Source organism: Leopardus geoffroyi, chromosome B4 (assembly GCF_018350155.1).
Source record: "Leopardus geoffroyi isolate Oge1 chromosome B4, O.geoffroyi_Oge1_pat1.0, whole genome shotgun sequence".
NCBI classification, from domain to species: domain Eukaryota; kingdom Metazoa; phylum Chordata; class Mammalia; order Carnivora; family Felidae; genus Leopardus; species Leopardus geoffroyi.
Window position 1 is genome coordinate 63,043,684 of NC_059341.1, and position 13,150 is coordinate 63,056,833.

At 40.2% G+C, this 13,150-nt stretch overlaps 1 protein-coding gene across 4 annotated transcripts in view; it reads right to left on the minus strand.

The window, feature by feature from the left end:
* Window positions 1–13,150, minus strand: part of TMTC1 (transmembrane O-mannosyltransferase targeting cadherins 1) — a 285,364-nt gene that overhangs the window by 33,605 nt on the left and 238,609 nt on the right. For all 4 annotated transcript variants that reach the window (XM_045462494.1, XM_045462496.1, XM_045462493.1 and 1 more), the window contains one exon: window positions 4,351–4,459. In XM_045462494.1, the coding sequence (XP_045318450.1) occupies window positions 4,351–4,459 (109 nt within the window). The remainder of the gene's footprint in view (window positions 1–4,350; window positions 4,460–13,150) is intronic.

Here is a 13,150-nt window from a genome sequence, read left to right on the forward strand (position 1 = left end):
TGTATATTTCTTGTCCTTTTCAAACTTCCACTTTCTATAAAATGTGTTAGTTAATAGCAAGACACTGCAGAAGGGACTGCAGGAAATTTCAAGGTCACATTTTTAGAAGAATAGGTTTTCATCAACTTGGAGCTCATTGATTTAGAAACAAAACACAAGTGAAGCTTACAGATATTGATTAAGGCAAATCACTTTTCACAGTATTAACATATTAATGCTGTATTTGTATATAAACAATAGTACTAATTACAGTGGAACCATAGAGTACTCATTAAAAAATGCCTTGGCACTAAGGGCATTGAGAGTACACGTATACTGCTGAGCACTGAGTAATGTATAGCATTATTCAATCACTATATTGTGCACCCGAAGCTAACGTAACAGTGTATGTTAATTGTACTCGAATAAAAAAAATGGTAAAGAACAATTCTAACGAATTGCCAAGTGAAATATCTAGAAAGGGTAGTTAATACGAAGAATGTCAGAAAAAAGGACTAAAAATCACTTAGTTGACGTTAAAGAAGATTAATTTCAGGCACTCAAAATGTTAATGCCATAGATGCAGTAAAGATCATCTAGAATATTTATCAATTTTCATATTTGGAAACTGGGGCCCAGAGAGGTAAAGTACTCCTCACCCAAGTCTGTGTAGTTGGTTAACTATGGAGTAAGGTCTAGAACTAGGTCTCCTAGTCCCCTGTCAATTGCTCTTAGTATCACACTACAGAGTAACTGAATCCCAAAGTAAATCAAGTGAAGACACACTGAATGACTGCATTACACAGTAAACTATCCTAAGCCCTGGAAAAGAAATAGGTATCTAAAGAAGACGCTGCTTTTCTTAAAATAACTTACGGTCTTGTGAAGAAAATAAACCTGAAAAATTGCTTAGATTATAGTTCAAGATATTAACTCAAGAAATAAAAATATGTGATTGGTTTGCATGTTGGTATGTGTTCCCATTAACATTATAGGAGCCCCGAGGAGGGGTGCCTGGGTGACTCAGTCAGTTAAGCATCTAACTCTTGGTTTCAGTTTAGGTCATGATCTCACGGTTCGTGGGATTGAGCCCCAAGTTAGGCTCTGGGCTGACAGTGCGGATCCCTGCTTGGGATTCTCTCTCCCTCCCTCTCTGCCCTTCCCCAACTTGTGTGCACTCTCTCTCTTTCTCTCTCTCTCTCAAAATAAATAAATAAACATTTTTTTTTAAAAAGGAGCTCTGAGGAAACATGACTCCCCACGAGAAGGGGAGGTGGAGAAATTTCGGAGGAAGATGTGGGAGTTGAATTGGATCTTGAAAACTCGGCAGGACTTATAGGGGATAAAGAAAAGACGGCATTTTAAGAAGACAGAAGTATATGAATATATACAAGTTCTACTCATATCTGTAAAAAACTCCCCCCAAAATAACATACTGTGTTATCACTGGTCTTAGGTAAATGACAATATAATTTATCTTACTTAAGTATAATTACTTACTTTAAGCATAATTTTCATCAAGAAGGAACAGTTAAATGTTTATTATCTGTCCTGGTGAGTTGGGGAAAAAAAGATATGAAGTGGGCACTATTGGTGGAATGCTTTATTTACAGTTGACCCTTGAACAACATAGGTATGAACAGTGTGGGTCCACTTATACGTGGATTTTTTTTCGATAAATATAGCACAGTGCCGTAAGTGTTTTTTCCTTATGATTTTCTTAATAACATTTTCTTTTCCCTAGCTTACTTTGTTATAAGAATACAGTATATAATACATACAATATACAAAATACATGTAATCAACTATTTATGTTATTGGTAAGGCTTCCAGTCAACAACAGGCTTTTAGTAGTTAAGTTTTGGGGGAGTCAGTATGTGGATTTTCAACTGTGCAGGTGGTCAGTGCCCCTAACCCCCTCATTGTTCAAGAGTCAACTGTATTTACTTACTTATACTTCATTATTCCACGAAGAAATTGAGGTAGCTTTTAAAAATTGAAAACATCCAAGAAAAATAATAGAAAATAAAAATTGAAAACAAAAACTGAATAAAATAAGGAAAATGATAAACCCAGGAGTAAAAGCAGCACATAGAGAAGAGCAGAATATACAGTCTAAATGGTTGTTAGAGGATGGGGAAAGGGGGATGGAAATACACTTGACCCTTTTCAGAATTTCCAAGATTTTTTCCTGCATTAGATTAAAAATAAAGCAAAAAGCTTGTAACTCAGGAGAAGCTGAGCCTTTCCTAACAGTGAGATGAGAGAAATTTCTCCTGAGTCCTCATAAAGAAGCCACTGAATGATGCAGCATGTGCTGTCCTCAACCCCACACCTGACTCTATGGTTACAAAGAATAATTTCTCACAGTGGTCCTCATACTGTCGCTCCGTGTAGGACAAAATCATCGCCTATAGGTATGATCAATTGCAAAACAGTGTGGCCCACAGGCTTAGTTCTACTGTAATGTAAGAATAAAATTTAGGCTATATACTGGATTGGAGGGACCATATGCTCTCCAGTTCATATGGATTCATTTATTCACTCAAAATTTATTGATTGCATATAACGTGACAGACACTAGGAAACAGCCATGAGTAGAAGAGATGGTCATTCTCATGAGTTAAATATTCTAGTGGTGGGAGAAGGATCATAGACAAACATATATGTTAGATGGTGATAAACACTTTTGGGAAACATAAGGCAGGGCAAGGTGAAAGAGAACATGGTGGTCAGTCAGGGTGAGGTTGCTAGTTAAGAAGGGTAATTGCAGACAACCCCTCGGATATGGTAACATTGCAGAGAAACCGGCATGACGTGAGGAAGGATACCCTAAGATGTCTGAGAGAAAACTTGCAGACAAAGGAAACAGTTAGTGCAGAGGCTCCAAGAGAGAAGCATGCTTGGCATGTGTGAGTAACTGCCAGACACCCAGCCAGACAGGGTGGGGCGGGGGGAGGGAGGGGAGGATAAAGGTCTTATGAAAACGAACGAGCCAGGATGAGGTGAGAAAAAGGGATGAAGACAGTCAATCTTTGTTTCAGAAGGTTCCCACAGTGTCCAAGGGTCCCTGGGTGGCTCAGTTGGTTAAGCAGAAAGTTCCCACAGTGTCTGCTTCAACACAAGCCAAAGGTAGCTGAGGACTGCCAGTGTATAACAGAACACAATCATCATCACATCAGCTTAACCACTATGCTAAAACATGCATTGAAATCGCCCACCACAGACAGACCTGAGCTTCTGTCTAAAGCCCACCTATACTATACAGAGAATATTAGAGCATGAGAACTAGTCTTATCATTTCTGACACTTAAATATCTACAGAAAGTTCTAAATTTGCTTCCTGTTGAAACATCCAAATTTTTTTGAATGCAAATTGCACATCTATGTAACTGATATCAAATCATGTATCAGTATCAAATCATTCATTACAGTTAAGCCAACTGAATGCTGCAGGGCATCTTTTGAAGGTGTTGACTTTGATTTTAAAGACAATCTGGCCAATTGTGTGATAGCAGAATCCACTGTCTATTGAGGGCACTTATATGTGTCAACAAAACTGCATCATCAATTTAGAGAAGACAGTTTATGCTTGTATCCCCTTAGCAGGGGGCATGCATCCAGAACACTGAAAAATAGTATCCACTCATTTAGACACAAGTGAAGAGAGAAGGGGAATAAGAATATCCCTGTATACCATGAGAAATGTTATCTCTTCAGAGCCTGTTCTATAAGCCTCTGCGATCTTTTAACAGGTATTGAGACACAGGATCTATTATCAGTAATTGGTTCCACATTGAGTTTGGAGATCTGACTCCATTAGCAAGTCCCCAGAAAAATATAAGAAATAGCAATAAAACTAGCAAATACCGTGTATTATTCTTGAGAGATTTTTCCCCAAAGTGATATAGAATACATGAATGACCTCTAATGACCTCTAATCTTTGTCTAAAGGCTACCTTCAGTACACAGAGAGTATTGGGGTAAGAAGCCAGGCTTATAATTTCTGTCAAGAAGAAAACAGACATAGAAATTAGTTGTTCAATATGGGGTTACAAACTGACTCACTGGTACCAAAATCTGGGTAATATTAATTTATATATTCAACAGCAAAAACTTTTACGTTTTTTTTTTTTTTGAGAGACAGAGAGAGGGCAAGTGGGGGCGTGGCAGAGAAAGGGAGAAACAGAGAATCCTAAGCAGGCTCCATGCTGTCAGCACAGAGTCCGATGTTGGGCTCAAACTCATGAACTGTGACATCGTGACTGGAACTGAAATCAAGAGTCAGACATATAACTGACTGAGTCACCCAGGTACTCCTCAACAATAAACATTTTTTAAAAATATGTGAAGTTCAAAGGAAACAATTACCTGCTCGGCCAGCAATGAAGCTAAGCTTGAATATGCATCTGCAAACTCTGGACCGTATTTAATGGAATCCTTCAATAAGGTGATAGCCTCTTCTTTTTTCTCCTGGGACCTGGAGGTCATAAAGAGGGAAAAAACAACATCTTTTTTAAAAAAAAAATTTTTTTTCGACGTTTATTTATTTTTGGGACAGAGAGAGACAGAGCATGAACGGGGGAGGGGCAGAGAGAGAGGGAGACACAGAATCGGAAACAGGCTCCAGGCTCTGAGCCATCAGCCCAGAGCCCGACACGGGGCTTGAACTCACGGACCGCGAGATCGTGACCTGGCTGAAGTCGGACGCTCCACCGACTGCGCCACCCAGGCACCCCTAAAACAACATCTTTTAATAACACTGTGTTTAAATCCTCTGATTAGATGTAAAATCTCATTTCTTTTAGCAAAGATTACTGATTCCCTCTGGATTACATTGCAAATGAATTAAACTAGATTGTCTCAAGGTACTAACAGTTTCTGTCTCTGAATTCTAAGTGGAAAGAGATGTAAATGATGCTGCAGGTTATTCACTGATTTTTCTACCTTCTATTTCCTGCTCTACACTTTTTGAGAGTTTTATTTAATATTTTACAAGTTTTGGGGTGCCTGGGTGGCTCACTCAGTTAAGCGTCCAACTCTTGGTTTCGGCTCGGGTCATGATCTCATGGTTCGTGAGTTTGAGTCCTGCGTTGGGCTCTGCACTGACAGTGTGGAGCCTGCTTGGGATTCTCTCTCTCTTTCTCTCTCTGCCCCTTGTCCATTCTCTGTCTCTAAATAAATAAATAAACTTAAAAAAAGATATTAATATGTTACAAGTTTGTTAACCAGAAAGCTTGACCACCAGAGGAGCAATGTGGAGGCACTCGAGGGAGCCGGTTTACAATGATGTGAACGATGTGCTGAGCCCCTGGCTGGGTGCCACGGTGGCCGAGCCACCCGTCAGGCACAAGCCAGCCAAACTGCTCATGTGAACCTTTGCTTTTACATTGAAGAGGGATCCATTTATACATAATTTGTGAAGTTAGGAGATACTGTGACTACTGGCTGGCAAAGAACGATCAGCTATTTTATTCATCACATTTTCATTGAAAATCTGGGCTGGTTCTGTCTTCTCCATTTTAGTCTTTTCTTGAAAGTAATTATTTCCGGTTCGAAGAGGACTCGAGGCCCCAAAGTTGTTACCAATGTTTTGGGTAGCAGTTCTCTTTCCTGCTAGTGCCATGGGGGAAACACCGGGTCATTATCCTGATATCGACATTTTGAAGCCAAAAATACACAGTGGCAGTGATCAACTTTGCTACAAATACAATTTCACAAACACTGGACACTTGCTAAGCAGTGGAATAAAAAAATAGAATCCCTGGAAGTATAGAAAGCACACAGCTTAAGAGTCCCCCCATCTTTACCAGTTACCACTATAGATTTATGTGCCTATGTTTTCACTATTTAGGGTCACCAATCACTCAGCAATGTACCATATAGACTCTGGTCAATTTTCGCATAACATTATAAATTTTCACAACAATCCCACACAGCAGGTGTTTACTGTCCTATCATATTCATTTTTCTAATGAGAAAACGTGGATTCAGAAAAGTCAAGTGACTCATCGTGTTCATATAACCAGTCTTCTGGGTCGAGATCCAGTGCTTTTCCTTCACACCACATCTGCTTCTTCTAACTACTTAGAAACCCACCTCTCATGACATTGCTGCTCCAAGTGTGAGTCCTAGACCAGTATCATCACCACCACCAGGAGCTTGTTAGAAATGCAAAGCTTCTGGCCCCATTCAGACCTCCTGAATCAAACCCTACATTTAAAAAAGATTCTCTGGTAATTTGTTCGCATACTGAGATTTCAGCAGAATTGCTCCATAAATTAGCAAAGACAGCGCAGTGTAGCTCCTGCTGCAAGCCCCCTATGGCTTCAGTCTCTGTAGGATGAAGATCTGTAGAGGAAAAACTAATATTGACTCCACAAGCGTCAGTTCCAAGTACTAGAAGCAGCATGCTACAAGGCGATTTTACCTAGAAAGGAGGCTTCTATCATAGACCTTGAAAAAAAAGACATGTTTCCAGCAAAGACCTTCCATTTAACTGTTGGGTTTAGCAAGCATCTATCATTAACTATTACGTGTTAGCCATTTCCTAAGGGAGGTGGCTGTCCATGCACTCCTCTTCTTACTGGGGGCAGAGCTAACCGGGCTCTTCCTGATGCACACTCCTGCCCCTGATGTCAAGGTGAAACACCTGCGTCCTTCAGTGGATTATCTTTGGGATGTGGCTTGCAAGTTGCAGGGTTATAAGAAATTTGCATCACAGCTGTCTTAGTGCTGCTTTTTTTTATTGATTCAATCATTTAGTCAACAAACATTTAAAGAGCGTCTGTTACGCTCTATGGAAGTCCAGGATGTTTACACACTTTGCGTTTTTAATCTAGAATATACCTTGAGGTACTTCTTCCACGGGCGCTTGTAAAGTAAAGCTTATTTTTTTAATCTTGATAATTTGACTATTGATCTCATGCTTAGCAGAACTCTTTTGCCAAGGATTTCATAAATCTTTATTAACATTAATTTGGAAATCCTCCCAAAATCCACAAAAAGATTTGGATTTAGGAAATTAAAGCTGAAGATTGAGTTCCCCGGGACATAATTGAGCTTGGATAGTCTTCAAAATCAGCAGGAAAAAAACCCACAACAATTTGACAGGAAAGACTTAATGATTCTCATTGGTCAGGCTCACATCAGTTAGAACGGCAGCTCAAACTTTTTATATATGATTTCAGTGAGATTAATGGCCACTTAATGACATCTAGGAATCTAAATACTTGAGGCTGTCCATTACCATATGACACAGTGGAAAAGTTAGCATCACAGTTATTCACAGGGAGCTTGATTCTTTTTTTTTTTTTTTTTTACATTTATTTATTTTAGAAAGACAAAGAGAGACAGAGCACAAGTTGGGTAGGGGCAGAGAAAGAATGAGACACAGAATCCGAAGCAGACTCCAGGCTCTGAGCTGTCAGCACAGAGCCCAAAGTGGGGCTCGAACTCACAAACCGTGAGATCATGACCTGAGTCGAAGTCGGACGCTTAACTGACTGAGCCAGGTGCCCCAGGGAGCTTGATTCTTTATGGAAAGCTGTACCTCTATTATTCTCTTGAGGGACTGACACATTTTCAGAAAAATAGCTCATCATGTAATTTTGTTTAGTACAGGAGTATTGCAAGATGCAAAGACCAGGCAGAAAGGACATTTCCTCTTGGCTCTGCATTCTCGGGTGATTCTGCTTTCCCCTGGGAGCCTTTGAGAGTCATTAGACCCCAACAGGTGTCAGGCACATGCCACCTTAACAGATATTTTTAAACGTTTTTACAAAAGCCCGAGGAATTGGTAAGCAATAATTTTGTTGTTGTTTTGTTTCTGAAAGGGAAAGAAATGGTAAGAAGAGGCATTTCTTCTGTAGTCTCTCTTTTTGCTCAGCCTTTGGTGGAAGCTTGTGAAATAGGTGTGGTTTTGACATAATAACTTACAGAGGATTAATCTCAACAGTACTTTCTTTGGTCATACATTACCACGTGAGAACTGAACTTCACTTCAACTCATTTCTTGTTTCAGAGGCATCCCTTTTCCAATCCACATTACAGCCATGTTTCTCTACTAATTGCCTCATATTAATTAAAAATCGGTGACCATATTACTATAATTCTATTGAATAGACTACACCTTACTCAGTTTTGCTTGCTAACACCTTAGTTCACAACCTGCTTCTAGTCCCCTCTTTCTTCTCCTTCTACTACACGCAGATAACTGACAAATACATATTTTCTACAGCGCTGCTTTCAACCCATTCCTTTATATAAAAATCTTCATTAATGCCCTGCTGCATACAGATAGACCGTTTAAAACCTTCCATAATATGGTTCTGACCAACATTCCAAACATAACCAGGTACACACTAGTCCAGCCAGACTGGGTGGACTTTGGCATTTATCCTACAGAACCTGAGAGATAACCGACTCCGTTGCTTTTCTACCCTCAGTGTACTTTAAAATCACTTAAGGTGCTTCTAAAAAGACCTTTTTGTTCTTAGGCTGGGCTTCTTAAGAGGAAACTCTCCATATGAATATGACAGCCGTTCAGATTTGAGAATTATGGCTATAATCCATCCTCCTTGACGTAAACTAGTGGGAAATGAGACTCAGAGGGCCTCAGTGATTTGCCCTGGTCCCAAGTGAAAAGGAAGGCCTCATATAGGTCTCATGGCCTCTCAGCCTGGTATTCATGCCTGACACTTCACAGATGGCTTTCCCCTCCCCTCCACTCAATGATGTTTTCCCTGTGCAATGGATTATCACCAGCTGACTCACAAGCTCAAAGCATGATCCCTCATCAGATCTACTAAACATATAACAAAATTAGAAAACATACATGTGCTGCCTTTCTTATAGTTTTCTTTATGTATCTCTGTAAGGAAAAAGATGGCAGGGGAACAGCCGTCTGGAAGCCCTGTTATGGCCTCCAAAGGGGCAGCTGCCCATTGTTCTTCAGGTCAATATTTAAAGGGTGACTGAGCTCCAACTCATTTTCTTCTCCAAGACCCTGGCACAGCACGCGAAGCACCCCTGCCCCTGCCTCCCAAGGAAGGAGCGTCTGTCCACCAGGGAGTGGCCATGTAGGCAAGTTGTTAAGGCTTCCCATTTCCTGATAGCTATTTGCTGAACCTTTACTCTCTGCTAAGGACCCCGTAAGTGATTCTTTTGCATTATTCATTTTAATTCTCCCTAAGTATAATGAATTAGGCATCAGTATTTCCATTTTTAAGATTTAGAAAACAATACCAGCAACTATACCCCAACACGAATAAACTGAGATTTGGAGAGCTAAGTGATGTGCCTTCCAGCACACAGCTACTGTGACACCAGGATTCTAATTCAGAACTTCACATGTGTCCCGTTCCGTGGAAAGGCCACCCTCAACACTTCTGCATCTACTCTCTTAAATGTTGGGCACTCTGGGACCATTACTAGGTTTTACGCTCCTTCACAGGCAAGACCCATGTCTTATTAACCTTACTTCTTTTATACTAGCGATCTGTACACAGTAGAAGTTCAATAATTTTAGTAAAGTGACCTGTACATAGTAGAAATTCAATAATTGCTAAATTAATTTTTTTTTCAACATTTATTTATTTTTGGGACAGAGAGAGACAGAACATGAATGGGGGAGGGGCAGAGAGAGAGGGAGACACAGAATCGGAAACAGGCTCCAGGCTCTGAGCCATCAGCCCAGAGCCCGACGCGGGGCTCGAAGTCACGGACCGCGAGATCGTGACCTGGCTGAAGTCGGGCGCTTAACCGACTGCGCCACCCAGGCGCCCCCTAAATTAATTTTTATAACTGTGGTTTTACTATTTTATTCCTAGATCTTTGTAAACCTTAAATAAGCATCTTGGTATTCTAATCAAATTTGACAGAGGTGGGTAATATAATCATTCATTTTATATCTCCATTTCTACAGCTCTTTCAATATTAGAGAAGCAATCCTAAGGAAGACAGAAGCATTTCAAACTTTAGAAGCATAAGAAAATTACAAGTACAGTTTTTTATTTATTGAGCACTTCCTACTTACCAGGCACAGCTAAAGCAGCTTCACCACCTTAACTCTGCATAGCAGTTAAAAGCACAGACTCAAGGCGTGCCTGGGTGGCTCAGTCAGTTAAGTGTCCGATGCCAGCTCAGGTCACGATCTCCCAGTTCATGAGTTCGAGCCCCACGTCATGCTCCATGCCGACAGCTCAGAGCCCGGAGCCTGCTTCAGATCTGTGTGTCCCTCTCTCTCTGCCCCTCCCCCACTTACACTCTGTTTCTCTCTCAAGAAATAAACATTAAAAAAAATTAAAAAAAAAAAAAAGCACAGACTCAAAAACCAGATAGACTGCCTTCAAGTTCTCTTACCATTTACTAGCTGTGTTTCTTTGGGCAAATTATCAGACCTCCCTCTGTCTGAGATACACAGTAGGTACTATATATATATTTTGGTTTTTACTATCTTGTTCAATGTTTCCAAAATCACCCATTAAAACCTATCTCCCTCTTCTTCGTTTAGTTAATTTTAAAATCAAGGAGAATGTAGTGTTTTTTGAAATTTCCTCAAAAGTAATATACGTCTACATTTCAAACTATTCACAAAAAATCAAGAGCTAGACACCAGAGTGTTTTTTCCCTCTGATACCATAATAGATTTTTAATACAACTTAAATCATAATTAAATACCCAAATGAATATGTTGCCCTAAATGTACAATCACACTTGTAAGAAACAGTCGCTACCCATGGAAACCTCATTCGAAGCCAAACACCAAGCTGAAAAGACTGCAATTGCAGGATGATGGTTCCGAATCCACTCAGCTGATGCCCGAACCGCTTAAAGGAGTGGGTCTGAATTTTTAGGGGTGGTTGCTAAAGGTGAATATTTGGGCAAGAAAGAATCAGGAGCAATTCCGAGCCTCTTCCTCAGTAAAGCCAGGAAAGCTTCTTAGAAAAGAAAGGTTTAGGCAGTTATCCCCATATGAAAAGATATAAAAGAGGCAGAAGATTTCAAATAGACATTATAAAATTTCTTAATAGCGGGAATTACTATGTACTCCCACAGTACAGCTCACCCCTGGGCCAGTATTAAAACCTACTAATACATTCATTTTGGATCCATCATAAGCAGTTTTGGGAAATCAGAAGCCCATTTTCAATGTAAGCCCCATCTATACAGGACTACTCTGCTAGCCGTTTAGACTAAATTGACAGGTTGATTCAAAAGGGGAAAAATATGGAAATACCATTTGCCTCTGAACTGACCAAGCATGTGATTGAAGTAACCAAGTCCACAGGTTGTTTCTCTGAATTACATAGAAAAAGCTTGAATTAAGTAGCCCATAACTGGTGAGTAAATGGATAAAATCAAACCTTAGCACATACCCCATGGGCATACCTTCGGTTAGAAGTCACAGAAAGGAACAGTCTGAATCCCTTTGGAAACTCATGTCACACTAAGGTCTGTCAGAGCTCCCATTAGGGGGTTCAACTGGCACTGGTCGAACTATTAGGGATCCTTACATAGGTAAGAGAAGCTGGGAGTTGGTAAAACTGTCCGGGATCAGGTGATATTTATTGCTCTCAGCATCCTCCATTTCCTTATTCACCAAATAAGGAAGTATCAAGAGACTGCACTAGTGGATGACCGATGATCTAAAATATTTTGTCTTCCCTTTTCCCCTAGATCAGTAGTCCTCAAATTTTAGTGCCTAAGAATCATTGCGTGTTCAGTTAGATGCAGAATCCCAGGCCTCCTAAGATTCAGTATGTCCAGGCTAGGGCTCAGGAATCAATATTCTTAATAAGCGCCTTAGGTGATTCTGCTGAGGGGGGCGGTCTTGAGCCTATGCTTTAAGAAACTCTGCCCTGGCTCTGTGTGGGATTTGCCTGTTCAATTGATCCTGGATATAAGGCGAAATATAAGAGGATGATGAAAGCTAGGAAGAAAGAAGACTCCCCGGGGACAATCAGAGCCAAAGACACAGTCACAGTGGCCAGTTGATTTGGCCAGATGATGGGGAGGCTGGAAGTGGGGGCAGGTGGAGGGGGCACTGAGAAATACTGCAATGGGAAGAGGCGGTTTCTCTGTCATCGAAGCTCTGTTGTGGATGCCTCTATTCCGCATCCAAGTCTTAGTTTCTGTGTCCTCCATGCGGGCATCACAACATAAATAAAAATCTCCTAATAATCTGCAAGCAAAACTCTACTCTCTCAAGTTCCCCCCAGGACCTTCCAAAAGGCTAAAAGTCCTGAAAAGGGCTTCCCGGGACCAATAACATCTTCATCATTGATTTCATGAGAGAAACATTAAGTAGAAATTAGATCTTGCTCATAATGTGCAAATTTTGCCATTAAACATTTGTAGCTTCACAGGGAATTTTCCCTTTGGTTATATAGCAGTGGGGCTGTTTTTCTCATGTGTTAAGTAAAAACATTTGCATCATCTCACTTTCCTGGCTCCATCTCAATGACAGATATTTAGCAAAAGCAAATAAGGCTTCACCATATTTTCTTTTAGTAATTAAGGACCTGTTAAGTTTGTCAATTTAGAAAACTTTTTGGATTCCTGTCTAAAATCTCATGACATATTCATTTAAACTAAAAGCAGATGCTTGCTTTGAAAAAGTATTGACATTTTGGGAGAATTTAGGAAATGCCAGCAACAGAAATAAATGGAATTGGCAATCCACTTGGCAGCAGTAAAATTTCCCATTAACCACCGTGTGAACTTGGGAGTGCTGGGGAGCTCCCTTAATTACTATTCCATTGTTGGAGTGTTGTGTTGTGGTTGTGTCCCAAAATGATGTCTCTCACAAAGGAAAAAAGATGATTTTTTTTTTAGGGTTGGGGGGAACATATAGACTTGACCAGCTCTTCTGAAAAACTGAATTGTAAAAGTCAAGTTGTAAATGTTTGACAGATGATCTTTTCAATGCATACATTTTTCTATGGTTCTACTATTGGTATTTTCTATGGTTCTACTGGATCTTACTTTGTGCAGCCTCTTTTATGTTCAGGTTTACTGAGCACATCTCTAGGCAATGCCCTGGAAATATAGTATCTAGTTTACTGGTGTTCACGCTAGTAGTTCTACATAAAAACTGAGTTTTTATGGAAGCCACACAGGAAAACTGTCTGGAGAACAGATTCATATTATGTGGTGATGAAGAAATTTT